The sequence below is a fragment of the Gasterosteus aculeatus genome, chromosome 16 (assembly GCF_964276395.1).
Source record: "Gasterosteus aculeatus chromosome 16, fGasAcu3.hap1.1, whole genome shotgun sequence".
Lineage (NCBI taxonomy): Eukaryota > Metazoa > Chordata > Actinopteri > Perciformes > Gasterosteidae > Gasterosteus > Gasterosteus aculeatus.
In genome coordinates this window covers 3,559,571-3,580,062 of record NC_135704.1, presented here as the reverse complement: position 1 = coordinate 3,580,062, position 20,492 = coordinate 3,559,571, and the positions used below count along the sequence as shown (strand labels likewise).

At 45.7% G+C, this 20,492-nt stretch overlaps 1 protein-coding gene across 3 annotated transcripts in view; it reads left to right on the top strand.

Annotated features, from left to right (window-relative positions):
- Nucleotides 1–20,492, top strand: part of fgf14 (fibroblast growth factor 14) — an 84,556-nt gene that overhangs the window by 33,166 nt on the left and 30,898 nt on the right. Inside the window, exon 1 of one of the 3 annotated variants that reach the window (XM_040200629.2) lies at nucleotides 17,858–19,826. The exons of the other annotated variants lie outside the window; for them this stretch is intronic. Within the exon in view, the coding sequence (XP_040056563.1) occupies nucleotides 19,634–19,826 (193 nt within the window). The 5' untranslated portion in view covers nucleotides 17,858–19,633. Of the gene's footprint in view, nucleotides 1–17,857; nucleotides 19,827–20,492 lie in introns of those variants that run through there. 3 annotated transcript variants of the gene reach the window in all.

Sequence of the window (20,492 nt, the reverse complement as noted above, 5' to 3'; positions counted from 1 at the left end):
GAAGCACTGTGTGCGGCAACACCCACTTACACAACAATAGGAGGACAGTTGGCCGAAGCGCCGCAGGTTGTCCTGGATAGTGTGGTCAAAATATGGGTCAAGATTGGATCCTTTTTAGCTCCCTGCTTCACTTCAACCTCTTTTTGCTATTCGACTCAAGTATCTGCATGAGTGTGCTCAGGGCTTGGCTAAGGCTGGGTTTATGCTTGCCATAGTTTTTATCACTTGTCACTCCCTCCTGCAATCACTTTTACAAATAATTTGACAAAATCAGTAGCCAGCGGACCGTGTACCGGCCGCTCTGTCTACCTAGTGATTCCCAAAGAGGCGCATGGGAAGTCATGCAGGACAGAGACCAGTTAGTTGTTCAGTTTGTGGGGAAACATTGGTTCAGAGCAGTAAAATAAGCATTACTTTATCCGTCTTTGCACTGTGCTTGTTATGCTGTTTGTTAATTCAAACATCTTCTTTTACCGTTGGATTAATTACATTTATTTTTAATTACGATTAACTGAATTGGACTCAAAAGTCGACCCAGTCTTTCTGTGTCACATATTTTATTGGAAAGTAAATGAACCACAATAACTGCATAATGTGTGTTTCTTGACCTTTGACATAGAAAAGCCAAGGCACTTCCTCGCTGTTCTTTTTCGTGGATCCTTTTGAGATTTGAAAACCTGTAAGTCGCGGGTGCACATGTCAGCGCTCAGATCTCACGGTTGGTTCCACTCACATATCATTGATCCCACAGCCTCCTTTCTCCCTCCCTCCTTCCCTCCCAGACCCAGTTAGCTGTTTCCTTTGGGTCTGTCGGCCCCTGTGGCCAGTGAGTAGTCAGAGTGACTGATGAAGGGCACTGATGCCACGGCTGACGGACCTTCTGCCCCCCCGGGTACCAGTTTGCATGTCCAAGTGTGTTTTCTGCTGCGTCCGTTGTTTAGGTTGAAGCTGGATATGTAAACCGAAGTCCCATTTCCTGGTTATTTCTTTCTTTCACTCTAAGCTGTGTCACCGTTGGTCTGAGGCGTTGAGAAAGGGAGGAAATATTCCCTAACGTAACATGGCATTATTTTCTTTATTCTCAGTAATTACCGTCAAACGTTGACTTCAATAGATTTTTTTTGTTTCATGGACTTTGCATTGGAATGTAACGTCACCGTAGACATTTAATCAACTTCTACCACTTTTAGAGCAGCACAGGTAATGCTAATGCTAAAGCGTACTAGTACGCTACATATTAACAATGTTGACTGATTGTAAATTATCTCATAATCTAAAACTCAAGCCGCTTTAACTGTACATATGCCTTAATGTTTATGTACTGTGGGTATGAATAGCTTCCTTGGTGAATAATTTACATATAAATGTGTATTTGTAATGGTAGCTTATCTGTTACATCTCAGTAGACCAGCATGGCTGTGAACCAAATCCTCACCCGATTCCTTTGACATTCTGACCAAACTGTAATCCCTTTAATTGCCCACTGGGCCCAAAAATACTTTTTCCAATGGACTTACATTCGGAAAGCGAATTGAAAAGAGACTGAATGTGAGCTTTTTGGAAAGGTCCACAAGAATACACTATTTCCTTTTCCTTTGATTTCCTTTCCTAACAGTGTAAAGTGGACTAATAGCTAACTTTAGTTATTTTGAAATAATAATACAATTATTTGATTTTATATATAATTCAAACCTCTCTATTTTAATACCCACAGAGATTCCACTTTCAAAGTGGAATGAACGGGTTTCTGCATCCAACACGCTTTATCCAGTTCTCTTTGCATGTCTTATGTGTGAAAAAAGCAATTTTTGGAGCAGTGCAAAGTGGAATGCATCATACAAAACGGCAGTTTGTAGATTGTAACTTTATATGGTCTGTGCCTTGCAAGGCAGCTCTGCCACGTGTGTGTGTGTGTGTGTGTGGTAAATGAGAAGTGTTGTAAAGCGCTTTGTGAATGCAGTCCATTTACCATTTTCTATTTGCTGAAGGAAGCTTTCCTCCCTGAGAGCTTCATGGGGGTGGTGCTGTCCAAGGTGCTGAAATCCACCGTCTGAAGTCTATGTGATCAATCGCTCATCTTTTCAGTTCATATTCATTCAAAAATTGACTTGGAAATAACTTACGAAGAACATCAAAATGTTAAAAGGCTTAAAAATGCCTTTCAGTGCATTATTTATTATATTCAGAGTCGTAGAGTTTGGTTCCGTGGCTTTGTCATGTTATATTCCCATCAAAGGCATAATTGAGAGTGCAGTTTAACCTTATGGGAGCGTAGTGTTTTGTTGTAGACGGGCCTGTGCTGAGAGACGTAGAGAGATGTTGCTCTGTCTGCTTGTCATTGACCAAGCCTCTCTCCATTGCTATTTCAAATCAGCAGCTCCATGCTCCATTCACCCAGGAAGAGAAAACTGGATTCATTCAGAGAAAACTTTTCTACTTTTAAAAGTAACTTCGAGAGTGACTTACATAAATGCATTCCCTACATTATGTATATTGTGTCGTGTATACCGTTTTTAAATCTAATGCTTCAGCTTCATCCCTCACCAGAAGAGGCCCCATCGGTTTAATAGAACAAACACCAGAACGGTTCGCTCCACCTATGATTTACCATCAGACCATATCCCAAGGCCTGGAGGACACAGTCATAGATATCGGTATGTTTATTTGTTTGTGCACACGTTGCTGGTTTTATGTTATGAGTATGTCATGACCTCTAAGGGATTAAATGCTGTCAGCAGTGAATCATCAGGCAGTAAAGAGGCAGAACGTCCCCGAGCTTTACTGCCACGGCAGTGGACACATATCACACGCCTCAAAAGGAGATCATTTTGGTCATATTTCTCCTGAGCACACGGAGTGTATTGAGGTGGATTTCTTTTCAATTAGTCTACAATAATCACACTCTACACTGTCTTTAGCAATCCCTGCAAATTTGTACCAGTGCAGATGAACTGACAAAAAGCGATAGATACTTGTGAAGCGATAAGAGACGGAGAACACATCACGAGTGGGAGGTATGCAAGCCTCTCGGGAGTGTGCCTGCAGGTTAAGTGAGGCTCTTTGAGAAGCTGGAGAGCGTTTTTATTCACTTAATTACAGGATAGCAAGGAGCCTTTCATTAAATACGTTCATTTTGAAAATGAAGCTGGCTTTAGCAATCCACGAGTGTCGACAACGGCGGCTTAGTGCAGCGCCACAGTGTGTGCCATGGACATTCATGAACGTAGACTGTGCACTATGTGTCTTTAATTCCCGTGGGCGCAATGAGCACCGTGAGGCGCCCCGGCGTGTCTGACAAAGTGTCCCTGTTTAGAAAGTTCTCGTCCTCGATCAACAGCCCCCCCCCCCAGTACGTCGACGGGTGACTTTGTCAGTAAATCTGTTGTTCCCAGGTGGAGGACACATGGAGCGCGTTACAGGCTGCTCACGGATCCCAGGGGCAGTTCTTAACTGAGTGCCCTCTACCAGCCCCCCTCCCCATCCCTGTGCACCTACTAATCGCTTTCTCTTGTTCCTTTTGAGGTTTTACTTATCATATTACGTGAATTATTTACACTTCATATCACGCCTTCCACATCGGAGCCTCAGTACAAATGTAATACTTGTTATTATTTATTTATATCATATTTATTTGTATTATATTTTGTCTGTTGCTACCAGTGGTAGGGATCATTGATTGATTCATTGATAGTAGTTCAAAACGCCCTGCTGATCGATAGAAAATACGCATGGTCTGTGTTTTTCCCGACATGGTTGGCTATTGATTAAATGTTCTACCTATGAGTGTTTGATTTTCTTCCTAATTACAGACGTGCTTTGAGGTTACATCTCAGTTCTCATGCGTTTAGGTCCAGGGTGTGGGAGACTATGTTGGAACTATTGATTGTAGCCGAGGACACAATTTAATGGTGAACTTTACTCCTCCTTAGGTGGGATTATCTCGGAGACAGAAGCCCTGTGTGCACATTCTTGTGCACGTCACGCAGGGAAAATGCTAAATACACATCATCTTTCAGCATCTGCTCTACTTTTTAAACTTTGAAGTAAACTCATCAATCCCTTTTAAGGCGCTGATCTCTTCGGTATGAACTGTGCCGGGCGGCTTAGCGAGGTGCTTCTCACATCAGGCTGTTTGCAATCGAGGGGCGTTTCTTGTAGAAGGCCAGGGGACATTTCATAAAGGAGGAGAGCGTTCGGAAAGCCGAGGCTGCCTCTTAACAGCCCCAATTCTGTCTTCTGTGATTTACACCCCATGTAGTGAGAGTCTTCTGGAGGCTTTTAGCACGTAAGGACTGGGGCCTCCACCGGGGGGGGTTGTATACATGATGAATTACCTGGCTGTTATGAGATAATCCCCGTCAAAATGTTGCTGTCGCACCCTCACAATGTTGCCTGGCAGCCACACACAGTAGACAATGGTTTGTTTTTTTTCTCACGCCAAACGGGAGCCTAAGTGACGACAGTGCGACCGCGGCTCCTCAAAGAATGGAGAGAGACCACAGGTTGTTTGCGTCTGTGACGGGCACGGCAAGAAATGCAGGCCCTCCCTCTCCTGTATAAATCCAGCCCAGTATCTGGTTTCGACCTCGTAAATGTGTATTTTCCTGCGTCGTGCATGAGTGACTCTTAGATCAACATGGTTTTAGTGGTTCTTTTCCCTTGCGGTGCTTTTAAAATGACGGAGCAACGGGGGGAGGAGAGGAGGGTGGGCTGAGTGGACCCGGCCTCAGGATGTGCACAGCTCTCAATGACAGCCCCCCCAAAACTCAACCCCCCTCCCCGGTCCACCTCCAGACTCATCACCTTCCAGCACAGAGGGTCATGAATATTCAACAAAGGGTCCACTGTTTATTACTATGCAGCAAAGATCAATGTGTGCCCTCCCTGCATGTGGACACACTCTCCTCCCTCTTGTTACTGTACCAGGCAGTGTGTGTTCAGGGATAAGGAACATCTATTGCCAAAATATGTCAGACATACAAGGAATTTGACATGGTGGTTGGTGCATAACATCAGACAGTAAGACAATGGACAAGACAGATAAGACAACATGTGTTTGTGCATGTGGAGTGTGAAGGGAGTGACCGGTGGGATGTCAGAGTCAGTCAGTGGGGGACCGGGCTCTGTTGATCAGCCCGACTCCCGACGGGAACAAACTGTTCGTGTGGTGGAGTTTTGCTCCTGATGGACCTCAGCCTCCTGCCAGATGGAAGGGGCACAAACAGGTTTTGTCTGGGGTGAGAGGGGTCCGCTACGAAGTCCTGGAGAGACGGGAGATTTCAGCCGATCACCCTCTCTGCAGAGCGGATGACACGCTGCAGCCGGCCCTTGTCCTTGGCTGTGGCTGCAGCGTACCAGACGGTGATGGAGGAGCAGAGGATGGACTCCATGACGGCCGTGTAGAAGTGGACCATCATCGTCTTTGGTTGAATTTCTTCAGCTGCCTCAGGAAGAACAGCCTCTGCTGAGCCTTCTTGGTGATGGAGCTGATGTTCAGCCCCCACTTGAGGTCCTGGGTGATGATGGAGCCCAGGAAACGGAAAGAATCCACAGTGGAAGTCACACAGGGTGATGGGGAAGGTGGGACTGGGTTCTTCCTGAAATCCAAAACCATCTCCACTGTCTTTACAGTGTTGAGCTCCAGGTTGTTCTGGCTGCACCAGGACACCAGATGGTCAGACTCCCACCTGTAGGCGGACTCGTCCCCACCAGAGATCAGTCCAATAAGGGTGGTGTCATCCACAAACTTCAGGAGCTTGACCGACTGGTGGCTGGAGGAGCAGCTGTTTGTGTTGAACCCTTCGCTAGCGTGGTGAACCCTGTGAAGTATGAAGACGGGAAACGGGAGGAATGATAAGCAAAGCGAGAAGGAGGCATCTGTTGTGGGGAGAAACTTCGCCGTTTGGTTTTGTTTCGCAGCAGCAGGAAAAGCTCACCAGTCAAACAAGCTGGATATGAAACATAACTCAGGAGGGGAAGAACCCCCCCCCCACACACACACACACACTTCTCTACAGCGTGCCAAACAAATATTGACTTTACGAGTTTGGGCTTTCTCTCTAATTGTCAGTAGACGCTGTAGAACAAATAATTTCATTCAAATTTTGTGTCCCTCCAATCATCTGTAAAACGATAGGAGCATAATTGGCCTCATTATAACCTTAGACAGAGCGTGACACACGCAACAGACAAACAAACGGTCGCCAAAGGCACCCTGGAGCAAAAAAACGCTCTCACCACTGGATCCCCGCCATGTGTGGAGCTGCATTGTTTTCCCCGGACCCTTTTAACATGCGTTTAATCAGCTAATGCTGCGCCGGGGCGACTTATCCTGATGAAGTCAAAGGCCTGTATCGAGTGGCTCCAAGAGATGAACTCCCTCCCTCAATCCGACCCAAAGGGAGAGGCCACATAATAAAAGCACAGGGAGGAGAGAGAGGGTGGTTGCTAAAGGAGAAAGGAGTGTGTGTGTGTGTGTGTGGGGGGGGGGGTTAGAGGAAAGAGTCAGACTGACAGAATTATGAGCGTATGAGGCCTGTATGAGCGCTCAATTTCACATTAGTCAATAAGATGTATCTCGCAGGTTTCGGGGAGAGGCAGAGGGCCGGCTGGGTGCAGCATCGTGTTGGGAGTAAACAGGGTTTGTGTGCTTGTCCCCAATGTGCATGTTTTTGCTTGTGTACACATATGCGTATGTGTGGGAGTGGGAGGCGTACTGGTGGGCGGCCACGGGCCCAGTGATTCAGCACTTTGTGGACAAGATTCATGTTTTATGAGTACGGGCTGCCATAAATTACATGGCTGGGCTTCCTTTTTCCAGCTGCTGCAGCACAATGCCGCTCTCTCTCTCTCTCTGTCTTCAGTCATTCTCTTTCACTCTTTTACTTCTTATCTTCGCCCTCTCTGTTGCCTTGTTTTGTCGGAACGTCAACAGAACTTATGGTGTGAATACATTTCCAAGACTGCACGCGCCTGTATGTACATCTTGTAAAAAGACCACCAGAAGAAGCGCCGCGGGGTGTTTGCTGCCCGACGTACTTGCGCGGGTAGAAATCCCGCTGTGGAAAGAGGGAGGTGGGAATCTTGACTCAGTGTGTTTACCTGAGCACCGCGTGTAGGCTCGTGACGAGTCACGGAACCTGAAACCGAGTGGCCTTCGGGGAGCTTCCTGTGTGTTACTTAGCAACGCTGTGTTCTCACTTCAGAGTGTGTTTTTAATTTTCTCAGGGAGCACCACCCCTCTGCAAACGTGCAGTTCAGTGTGCAAACAAGCAGAAAGTGAGAGACCTGACCGGACCTTTCTGTCAGGTGAATCAACAGATGTGTGAGGGAGTAGCTCGGCTCAGGGGAGTGCCTTCGCCGTGGACCGTGCATAAGAAGGGAGTATAAGAATGTAGTCGTGGTCACTGCCTGAAATTTGGCATTTTGGACTTGGCCATCTTGGTTTTATTTGCAAACAAGGGAACTGAACATATTTTGATTGCAGATGAGTGACGAGAGACACGGTCTACTGTTCTGGTAGGCGCAGCAACCTGTCAATCACAAGTAGCCCCATCCTAAAAGCACATTCTTTCATTTACTAAAGGCTGTTTTGAAGAAACCTCTTCAATACAGCAACAACGTGTATAAAGTTTACTGAGGTAATAAATCAATTTAGAAGTAGAGCTATATATTTTTTAGACTTTCATACTATCAGACTTAGTCTTGTAACTTAATGGCCAATAAAAAATAATGCAGGTTCAGCACTCATTTTCAGGACTGGATGTTGTACAGAATGTACACTTGGTTTGTGTAACAAGCATATTGTGTGCCCTTAGTGGCACGCCCGATCGGTCGGTGAGTCAGCCCGCCAGTCCAACTATCCATCTCACTTTTGTCTTTCGGGGCCTCGTCATCGCATCACGGACCAAAAACGGTAAATTCAAGTCTATGAAGCCAAAACGGTGAGCCGAAGAAGGTGAGGTGATAGAGATGAGGGAACAGCTGGGTCGGGCCATCGCTTTTGCTGTCTGTCGCTATGGGCGACACTTTGCATCGCATGTCTTTTTTTTAAAACATTGTTGATGAGACACATCGGTGCAGCTTTAAGGCGAACTCTGCACCAGCTCTCCACGTGCTGTTGAGTCACTGTGAAGCCCCCCCATAATGTTTTTGTCCAACCCTTACTCAGTGTTTTTGTGGCCTAAACGTTGTGTTGTTTCCTTGTCCTCCACGTCATGTTAATAGATCCTGGTCATCTCACATGTTTCCGTGAGAGCCCTCGAGTCACAGGCCGTACTACCGTTACGTTTGGTGAGTGCAATGAGCGTCACTGCCAATAAGAGTTTTATTTTTACCGGTGCACTCAAGAAAGGATTCTTTAGCAGACACATTTATGCATGCTAACAATCGCAATTGATCCTCTAAAGAAAAAAGAAAAGACGCTACGTGTTCGCTGCTCGAGGAGAGACAACAGTCTGACCTCCCTATAAGACGGATGACTGAAACCAATCTAATTCAAGCTTGTCGATGGGAGGGGGGGGGGGGGGGGGGCGCGTTTCCCCCAGCAAAAATTAAGCAGGTGTCAGAGGGGGCTGATGGAGAGGGCGACGTGCGTATACGAGTGCACGCATTCGGATGCACCTGCACTTCACAGGCGTCTCACTTCTCCGGGGAGCTCCCCTTTGTTTGAGAACGCTGCTATTTTTAGAGGCGTGTTAAAAGGTCAACCGCTCAACCGGCCGGAAGAACGCTGAAACGAGGGTTGGACCGAACGAGCATCCTCTGGTACGTGGACGCCGCTTTGCCTGCGTTACGGCGCGTGTGCAATGAGGACACTGTGTGGTGATCTTTTTGGTACATTTTTGTAAGCCGCCGGATCAGTTCATTTTCTTTTTTTCTCTTGTCGGCATTGGAATCCATTGTGACCAACATTAACTTAACCCCTTCCTTTCTAAATAGGTAATCAAGCAGTCCTCGAGTAAACAAAGTCGTGTATCAATGTTTGCTGCTTGAAAACAAGCTCCGGGGGAGTGTGACTTTGGTCCAATCACGCGGGGTCAGAAACGGTGTCGGTCCTCCTCTGCCAAACCTGGCTCCACCGCATCCCCAGGCCTTGATAGGAACACGGCCCTCCCTCTTCGCGCTCCTCCACCTCCTCCGTAGTGGGCGCCATGGAGGAGGTGAGGGAGCCTCGGCGGTACAGTGCAGGCTTCGTCTTGCCAATTTTTGAGCTCTCAAAAGCGAGTCCGACCACAACAGTCGGATTCACGTGGAGAGAAACTTGGATATTGTTTTTTTTTTTAACTTGAAACAATTGTTCTGTACACCCAAAAGGTTTAACCACCATGTGCTGCCCAATCAGAAGGACTTGGGCCCCGGCATCTCACTTACACGCCAGCTAATTATAGTCCACTGTAATCACAGATGTGTCATTTCTCATTAGGCCAGCGGACATGCAAATGAAACACTCTATTTGACAGCCAGCTGTAAGAAAACAGTTTTGTATTTTCCCTCTTTAATATTTCAGTTTCATACTGAATACAAAATTGCTGTAAGAGGCTCATCGCTTCATATTTTTAAAGCCTCCATTTCTATCATTATCATTTCATTATCATGATTAGCATATACGTTAATTAGGCCCTTGGGCGGCACCAGCACAAAGCAAGGTGTATGAGGTTTGGATTTTTTTGGCTGCAATGTGTTTTTTTGTGCCCACCCCCCCCTCTTTTTGAGGGTGAAGGTGAGGCTCCTTTACCCGTCCGACCTCCATGGCCTCCCTTGCAGTAGCAGGGTCAAGACTCAATGCCACTTCCGCCGTGCTTCTAGAACCTTTTATTGGTGGATTGCTGGATGAATAGAGTGTTAAACTACTCTACCCCAGGCGGTGTCGTGATCAAACGCACATGTTCCAAACGGCGATGTGTGGCCCACTTAAGGGCATCTACACAAAGAGTGTTTCTTTGTTTCTCGTGAATTGCTCCAGTTTTGAGTTCCGCCTTGTGCTTCGATATAGCCGGTTATCTAACTGCAGTGGGAGATGCTACATCTAAATATAGCCGTGTTGGGACAAAGGACAAGCATGACAGACTAGTTACTTCCCCGGAAATCTAGTCTTATGTTTAATTCAGTATCTCTCCTAAATTGAGGTGATATGGTTTCATTTAGTAAGAGTTTCGATCCATGTAGAAGTCTTGACAACAATTGGCAGAGTGGTTTTACAAGGGAATAAACAAAGACTTTTTAGAATACAACTAAGTGTGTTATCTGTGCAGATCTGTCTTTATCGACACTGTAATCCTGCAGCAGCGTCCTGCAGAGCTCTGTGCTGCTCTCTAGTGGCCGAAGAGCGTTAAAGCAAATTAGAGCTGTAAACCAATTTTAAGCATGACGGCAGCGTCAGAATGGCCCAAATAGGGTCAGCATTTTTATTTAAATATGACAACGGCGGGCAAGGTTGGGACAACTAATTATGCTGAGTACATGAAGTTGCCACGAAGTAGCAGCACTTTGCACTAACAACATTAGTCAATATGGAGCCGCATCCACATGATCATTTATACTGTGAGCAGCACGATCAACCGGCCTTGCTCATTTTCTGAATGTTTTTTAGGGCTCGACTTTCATCTGGAGATTGATTTACAGCAAACTTGTTGGAGCCACAATGTTTTATAACGTTGCTATTGCCTGTCAGAATGTTACAGGTTAATTTGTCAGCTTGAAGTACTAATTAACAAATTATTTTCAATTTTACCATCAACCCAGCTGATGTCCTTTCACGTTGATGAATATAACCACATAGTATCAACATGAGAGTACTTCAGAATGCCTCGCTGTAAGATGCATGCTACTCATTGTCTTTCCCACTTAAAGGGGGCATCTGATCCTCATTTTCAGGTTAATGTTTGTATTTTGGGTTTCAGCTTTTCTTACCTTACATGCTTTAATGATCAAAGCTCACTTTATTTTCCCTCGTACTTTATGTATGAATACATCCGTAATCTGATTTTAAGAGCAGCCCGGAGGCTTCAAAAAACAGTCCGGGCTGCTGTGATCGGCTTTGGAGAAAATATGGCGCATTTTTGCAAAATGAGTGTTTGATCGGCTGGTCAATGACGACTACCAAAGACATGGTTGTGGTGAAACCTCTGACAAGACAGAGTGGATTCTGGGATACAGTGTGTGAAGAGCTATTGTAACATTTGATCTGAGACTGAGGTAATAGGCGTCTGAGTGCACGCTAATGACTGCTGTCTTACCGGAGTGTTTCCCCCGTCACTTCAGACTAATTACCGCACACACACACACACACACACACACACACACACACACACTGGCAGCCGTTTGTCACAGTGCTTTCCCCTCAGTGCCAAGAGGGTCACGGTGGGCCAAAGTGACGTCACTAGCCGTCGTTAGCCTGAGGGTCGCACCTCCAGACAGCATTAGTCTCTCATTGTCTCCGGGGGGAAACTTTACTGCTGTTGGGGCCGAGGTCCCACTCACACACCGTCTCATTGGAGATCTGAGGTGCACATCACATGAGCGCACTTTAATAGACTTCTAGGAAGAAGAAAAAAGAGGCATCATTTTTAATGGTGGTGTCATTTTTTATGGTTATGGTTTCATTAACAAGAGGTCATTTGTCATGTTTTCAAGAAGAACGTTCGTGATTCATAACCAAAGCCTCCAATACTTTATTAGGCGTCTCACTTTAGGTGCATACGGCAAAAAGCTCCATCGGTGTTATCTTTCAATCAAATGTACTCCTTCTGTTTGAGTTGAGTCTGTTGATGTACACCTGTTGTGTTATTTCAGTAGTTGTTGTTACTGTTACTGTCAGATTCTCCAAAAGTCTCTCAAGTCCAATTGTACTCTCAGGAATCGTAACACGAGAAAAAAATTGATCTTGAGATTGAATTCGATAAATCGGATAGAATCATACAGGCATGAGAAGGCTATCGGCCTTCAGGATTCTCTGCAATAAAGTGAATATTAACATGAGCTTATGGTTTCTATCTCTACTTTCAAGTCTTCTTAAATACAGCATAAAAGTATTTCGTAAATTATAGTCCGGTTAGACTCACCTATACCGTAAATGAGTCTGCCTTAGGCGGGCTTACTGTGATTGACAGGTTGCTATCAGAGCAGTATATGGCATCCCTTTATCCCTCTTTTGCAGTCCAAATATGGTCGCTTCCGTTTACTCGCGGCAAAAATTCAACATGAGGTTTTCCCAAATCCAAGATGACAACGACCAAAATGCTAAGTTGAGTTTTTGAAACAGCGGTCGACATAGGACACAGTTAAATGGGTTCAATTAGTTGGTATGAATAGCACAGTAACGGTTTCTGTACAAACTCAAATTGTGTTGTGAACATTGTGTGCTTCTTAGCGTAAAATGATTTCCTTTACCTAAAATGGACATATTGTGTTAAGGTTTCGGAAAGCTCTCGAGGGAGGACTCAATCCTTTGTTCTCGTCCCGGCCGGAAACGAGGACACTAATAAGTCAATTCGTTTAAATTCAAAAATCAAAAGTTATTTAATAACTGAACAACGTATTAGGGATTACAATTACAAAGTGAAATACTAAGCGAACAGTGGAATATTTCGCGAAATAGAGAATTCTCTGAGCAAGTCTGAAGTGACTTATCAACGCGGCTGCAGGAGAAGATCTAACAGTCTTTTCCCCGCCATGGCCCTTTGAAAACTCTTGAGGTGTGTCTTCCTTGGTGCATTTGAATGTCATTGGCCTCTTCTCCAAAGGGTCACCTCCTCCATTGTCCCCTTCACGTCGAGGTGTGAAGCTGCAGCCGTAACCTGAAACCTCTCTGTACTATCTGTCCCTCACATCCCAATGCACTCAATGTAGATTCAGTTGGCTTTATGCCTCAATGAGTGAATTTAACAAAGCATACATCGTCTAAGTCTTCATCTTATAACTAGTACACCTTCATTACAACAACCCATCATTAATGATCACCGTTCATCACATTTCATCATAAGATCTAAAACAGTTCATGTGGTTCAATTCTCAAGACATTTGCCTCAGTCGGCTGCCTTACATGAAGTTGTTCATTTATTACCTGACAGGAGAAAAAACTCCCAAAAAACCCTTTTTGGGGATAAAATTGGGAGAAATCCATAAAGAACGGCAATTGGCATCCGTCCCCAGGTTTTAACATCACATTGTGACATAATGTTAATGTGTACAGTGTTTATATGATTTAAATGACTATGAATTGTGTTTGATTGAAATTGCATTCACTTCATCTAACATGTTAATGTAATAACTATTATCTAATAACACACAAAATATAATTCTAACACTAAACATTATTACACGTACTACAAATTCTATGACTAGGGGTGCACTTGTGGCTTAAATCCCTAACAATTGCATCCATTTTAGTTGTCTGTTCCTCTTTCATGAGGAAGAGAACTGTAAGAAGAGGACAACCTGCTTCTTTGAATGTGAAGTGATTCTGGTAAAGTGGCATTTAGCCATTAGCAATAATGAGTCTGAGGGACCTGTGGGGTCTGATATCTGCATTCATATCAGATATAGTCTGTGGTCTGCAGCTTGACAGGGAGCCAATGACCCAACAGCACCCTCATTACCATTCTATCAAGCCTATTAATTCCTTCACCTGCATCACACCCTCATTAATATGATCCCACTAACCTATACGCGATATGCATCTGCAAGTTGACACGCACACGGCCATGGTCTTTCCTTACCCACCCACTCAGCCGGCACATTTGGTCAGTTCAAAATAACAAGTAACACGCACACACCTTTTATACACCGGCACTCATATACACGGTTGTTGTCAACCTTCAGCTCCAAAGGAAGTGCCTTTGCAAAGGGCTTTGGACTAATTGGTATTCTCCCGAACTGCCCGGGGCTTCTCCAAGGAAGCTCGTTCTGCAGTGGTGCTGACGCGGCACATTCCGTCACTGCTGCAGACTTAAAATAGGATCCAAGGATGGAGCAGCGTGTGTGTGTGTGTGTGTGCGTGAGAGAGGGAGAGAGGAAGAGAGAAAGAGAGAGAGGAGTGTGAGTGTGCTGCACATGGACTCCTCAGTCTTTGCTAACATCAAGCATCTTTAAAGACATTGTCGTTTTGCTTCACCCCAAATGCTGCACTTTGTAACCGGGCAGGTTTTTTTTTCGGAGATTCGGGCTAGTCATCCAATCACCCCTGGCGAGGAGCCGCAGGGCCGTCTTTAATCACGACACTTGACCCCAATTCATGCTCCATCTTCTCTGGCTGTAATCAGGTTTCCTTTAAAAAGAAGTCGGAGCCAATGGCAAAAAACAAGCCCCCCCGCCCCATGTACTGACCTTTCCAATGCAAGACGTCTTCATTAGGTTGTTATTTTGGCCTTGTTGTCATGGAAACTCGCAATTCAATCAAGAAACCTACAATTCAGCATCACATCCTCCCTTTTTGTGTTCCCTTGCAGGGGGACATGCGCACAGCAGCTGTTTTTGGTGCCACGCAGTCCACCGACATGAATGGGCTTTTTGTGAGCAGAGTTTCATTAATGTCCCTGTTGGTGGACTTCACACCTCGGGCCCAAATCTAATCGGGAGGGGAAAGAGATGTTCTAACGTGGCCTGTAAAGATTCTCCCGTGGCCCTTTATTTGCACCTGGCGGCGATTATGTGATGTCCATTCATATGTTCTCATGACGCGCTGCGGGGGGGGTGAACCATTTCAGGGACTGCGAGCAGAGACGTAGTGCATCTGCTCCTGCGGTTGTTTGGAACTGAATCCCCCCAGGGTTGTTCTTTTTTTCTATGCTCTTCTAATATATTATTCATTGAGAGTGCAGCAGGAGGCATCACGTTGGCGATAAAGCAACACTTAAGGTTTGTTTCTCCTTTGATCACCCCTAGCGAGCTCATTTATTCCTTCATTCACTCCTGCGTTATCACACTGCTGCAGGAAATAGCTCCAGAGCCTCACGACGGAAGGGCAATAGTGTAGGAAGGCCTTGGACACTGGGAAATGAATGCTAGGCCTTCATGTCACAGCTCCTTTTAAAAAAAAACCATTTACATGTTCATTGAATATTGAAATATTATTATCCAGTCAACATCCCGAGGGGGAGGGAGGCTTTGCCACCGCTGTGGAACAGTTTGCCCTTAAAGCAAGGAGTTAGAATAATCTCATTCTGCACTGCCGCGCTGTATTTCTTATCAAACCCAAGACTCAATGTATTTAATAGCTCCATCATTCCAAATATTACTTTTGTAGATAATCCTTGACGCATTTTCCCAAAATTAATTCAGGCATATTGGCTACCTTTGGTAACCTTTCAGGTCTCAATATTTGACTTTATACAAGAAGTGGATGTTGTCATTGTGACTTAGGGGGACTGTTGTTTTCAAGGCTCGAGTTTGGCAAAAATGCTTCACTGAAGAAGGTCTCGCGGCATAGTCATATGACCCATACATGCATGTGTGAACACATGAATATACATGAACTCTCTGGCCCAGCTCCACGGCCCCACCGTCATGCACTCTTCATTTGTGACCGTTTAACGAAAGCTCTTCGTTCCTCCTTCACAAGCTCTCGACTCACACTCGTATGTCTTAGCTCTCTGATTAGCCCAAACTATTAGACTCATTAAAAATATTTATGACACACACACACACACACACACACACACACACTGTAGACACTCACACCCTGTGTGAGGGCTCACTAAGCTTTTACGGCTTCAGTAGATTTGTGATATTTGAGGGATAAAAGGAAATTACATGAAAAATCATTACTCATCTGAAATTGAATTAACTCTCCAACTTTGGTAATGAGATGTAATACGATTCCAGCAATGAAAGCCTTTTTCGATTATTTCACTGGGTCTGTAAAGTTCTGAATCACACCTAATGTTTTTTTTGGGGTTGTTTATTCCACCATCAGGGTGGGTGGGAAAAGAACAAGGGCCTGAGGCAAAGTAATAGCAATAATCAAATGGTTTGTTTATCCCGGTTCCATTGGGCGACATTTGCTCTCTCTCGGCACCAAAACATCTGACTAACGGTAATGCAATTTCCACCAAGGAGATTGGATTAACCGACCCGATGGAGCCGTGGCTCTGCGGGTCTGCATCAGATTTCGCTTTGTTGAATTTTTAGGTCTCCCGTGGCTTCCACATACAGGCCCACTGTGCGTGGCACATTAGGGCCTATGTGGTTCTTTCACGTGTCAACATTGTATTCATAACAGAAAAGCAGATCTGCACAGCGCTGTGCGCGTGTCTTCTTTGCAGCAGGCTAGTATCTGGAAATCTAACCCTGAGGCAACGTTGAGTCCACTTTTGTTTAGTCAGAGACGAAAATGTCCAAGTGCGTTAATCAAAATGCCTTTCTCTTCCAACTTAAAGGATTTAAAGTGTTTAAAGTGTTTGCAGACAAATGAACGCGTACAGCTCGGGGCAGACTGTCAGTTTGCCCTAACCGCGTTAGGTCCTATAGGTGGGGCAGTATAAATAGGGGCATTAGAAGTACAAGGGGCTTTTCAAATGGGACAACCATGGACTCTCGTTCATTCACATGTAGGAGGAAAAAAAATGTAGGTATGTGCGCCCTCCTTTTTTGTGGTTGACAGCTGATATTTCTCAGGGTTTTGAAGTGCATTTTGACACCAGCATTGTAGTATCTTTGATATGAGAGCATTCTCATGGTTTCGGGTCGTTATCCTTGCTGCCGGAGCTGTGCTGTGTTGAGACTTGTGCATGTCTGTGCTAAGCGTGGAGAGCTTCTCTGACCGTTCATGCTTTCAACCTCATGCCGGGTAATGCCAGCCGTGCAAAGCCTCCTCTGCAACACACAATCCCAGATTCTAAATCCAGCTCAATGTGTTTTTTTTGTTGCTCCTTGCTTCACTTTTTTCTTTTTTATTGAAACCCACCAGTGCGCTTCTGTTGAAAAATCCTACGAGATAATAATGCTATACTTTCAGCGTGCACTCAATTTGTAACACTTTAAGGCTTTATTTCATATATGTTGAGCTCATGATTGAAGTCCCTATCTCAACCGACTGGGAAAAAAAGCTGGCCATGTCATGATGGAAAAAAGTATAATCGTAATGATCCAAAACATGCACTTAGTAGTCTTAAAAAGCAAAGTAAACACAGTCCAACGTTGTCCTGCTTTTGCTAAACCAGGATTATATTTCATATTTTGGAACTTGAATCTAGTAGCCCACCTGTGCTTGACTCTAACAGGCTGAGCTGAGCTCTAGAAAGTCTCCCTGATTCACGAGCTTGAGGCTGCTGTGACGGTGCTGCTCTGCAGTGCTGCGGCTGAGGGGACCGTTCCTGAGCTGACAGTGTCCGCTGCTGGTTGGAGCGTTAACTGCAGTGTCTCCTGCAGCGCCGGCGGGGCGGGCGGCTTCTGCACCAACAACGGGACCATGGATGTGCATCCGCAGTCGGAGCTCGAGGGGATGAGCCGATGAGGGTGGAGGGAGGCACCTGGTCACTGCGTTCACATGGCTAAGCAAGCACGCATTTAAATAGCAGGATTATTGTGAATTGGATAAAGCGTATACATGCCGTATATTCGGTATTCATTCCATCGTTCGGTTTGTTTGTTCATAATATCTACTGTTTTTTTTTCTTCTTCTAGTAATGGAAAATAATGAAAGAGTGATCCCTCAATAGCAATAGAGCAACCCATACTGTAGTCTCACGTGCGGGGGGGTCGACAGCTGGATATCAACAGGTGCGTCTGGAGTGCGGACCAGACTGAGCGCACACCAATGGGGCAATGCCACGCGCCGCTGCAGTCCCCCTACGAGCCCCAAATGTTTAATTACACTCACAAACGGCAGATGGCCCCCTTGAGTTTCATTCTCTGTGCCTGCGAATGAGACTTAGACGATATTACCCCCCCTTAAAAAAATATGAAAAAGGGTTATTTTGTCTTTCGTTGGTTTTTATTGTCTGCACCGACTTCTCCGATTCGCCATCGGTGAGATATCAGGAATCATGTGGAGGGGAGCATGAAGCTGATCTCCCACTTGCATTGTGGTCTTTCAAGTAAATATTGAATGAAAGGTTTTCCACTCCGTCGTTTTGCTTGGCCTGAAATTTGTCGCGCTTTCCGCGGTCCTGAAACCGGATTCACGCGGCAAATGGAGCGATTTCACCTTCGCAGTAGAACATAAAGTGTTCTAATACTTCATCTTCTCGATTCAATTTAAACTTTTTAAGGTAAATGCGAAATTTCACCGTCATTTCCGCGCGGAATTTCAGTTATTAATTTAAAGTAAATGTAATCATCTAACCCGGCGGCTTGGTCCCCTTCTCGGTCGAGAGGGACGGCGTGCTGGGGGAGGGCATCCTCTCCCTCAGGCGTGTGCAAACGAGTGTTGGGGACTTGTTGATGGGAAGGGGTTGTTGATCGGGGGGTAGACAGACTGAGGTGGGCGATCACAGCTTCCGGTCTATTTTTCTTTTTTTCTCTTTGAGCGTGGGAAAATAAATTGTGCCGCGCGTCAGTAGGGTTACTTCCCCCCATTCCCTTTACGCGCCGACCACCATACATGCATCTCCCACCGCCGTGCGCTCTATAGGAGGATCGCCCGGGGGTGGGGGCGGTTAAGTTTATGAATTTGTATGCAGCTTGTCACACAATGCGGACGTCACCTCCCCAGGATTTGAATCATCTTTGGCGATGTTTAGCCTTTTCCTCCTCGGTTATCTCGCACCCTGGTACCAGTGTGGAATACGGCGAGGACATCTGTGTTTTTGAGGACATTATCCGGGCAGATCGGCCAGCTGTCGGAATACAAGTTTGCGTTGATTTGAGCCTGTGCTGCGTCGGTTTATAACCCCACCACGTTCGCGTATTCTTTTTTCTTCTTCTCCATTTCCAAATGTGTGATCCGTCACCGCGGGGTCGCCGTCGCGTTTTGCCTCTCGCAAACTTGGGGAGTTCGTTCGCCCCCGTGGCACCGCCGCGGGTCCTCCGCTCGAGCGGGGATCCTCGCTCATAGGAGGCGCCTGCGTCCGCTCGATTTGCCGGCGGTTCACATGCACAGGCTGTCCCCGCGCCGCTTTACCCAAACGGCGACTTCTGTTAGAGCAACCTCGTCTGGGAAGAGGAGGAGGAGAAAATCGGGGGCGAAAAGAAGGGAAAAGATTATAGGTGAAATTTGCCGCGAGGACGCCGCAGACGGTATCGGACATTAAAAGGAGACGACGCCACAGAACATGTCACAGACAATGAGCTAAAACACCAGCGTGCAGGTATGAATACTCCTCTGAGGTCTCGTTGCGCGTTGAGTTGGGCATAGCTCTTCATCAAGACTATGGCTGTTGATGCATGTGTGGAATTACGCATGAACTGATCTCCTTTTTTTTCCCTCCATCATGTCCAACAATATTTCGAGTGACGGTGAAAGCTGATTTAATATTACCATGTAGTATTTGGACAAAAAAAAAGAAACCCAGCTGCTAAAAAAAACAACTAAAACATATTTGACATTTCACACCACGGAACGGACCACTTAGCCGCCACCATGGGACTGTGACCCGGGCTGCGAGCTCCGAGAGGCGGCCTGTTTGTGTTCGTCTGGACGCGCCGTGCGCAGACTGGACCTCAGCAGGTTGTGGCAAAATATTTTTGTTGAGCCATGGCCGCGGCCATCGCGAGCGGGCTGATCAGACAGAAGAGACAGGCGCGGGAGCAGCATCTAGACCGGCCCGCCACCAACCGACGGAGGAAGAGCCCCAACAAGAACAAGGGGCTCTGCAATGGGAACCTGGTCGACATCTTCTCTAAAGTGCGCATCTTCGGCCTCAGGAAGCGGAGACTACGGAGACAAGGTGTGAAGGGGAACTTAAGTGTACTTTATTTTGGCGCAGAGCGTATATAAAAAAAAAAAAAAACATGTGCATACGTTCAACAGCCACTGGTTGATGGTTGTTATCGGGCCTTTGACAAGCGGCTTTGGCACCTATGCGGTTTTACGCGGTGTGATAATGGAGGATTTATTACTCCTTTACTTCCGTGCAAAACAAGTTAAATAGAAGGAGGGGGGAAGAGAGCGTTGTGTTTTGTGTGTTCAAATGCCTCCGATTCACATTCATCCGCAGGTCCGGACGAGTCACCATCAAAAGCTTTTAAAGAAACAATTAAGCCTCAATTAGGATTTTCCAAGCCGCTCTGTACACGAAACGAAAGTCATTCACTTACAGGCAAAAGAATCATCAAAATTTCCCGGCTTTCAAACATATTTTTTCTTGCATACATGTTTACGGCTTCCAGTGGTTCCCTCTGGGCTCCTGCTGATATTTGTCTCGCTTGTGAAAATGCCACAAATTATTTGTTTCCTCAAATATGGCGATCTGGGGACATACTATTTCACACACACACACACACACACACACACACACACACACACACACACACACACACACACACACACACACACACAATTAATTAGGATAATTCATTTAGGAAAGAAATTACATTAACTTCCCTTAGAGAAT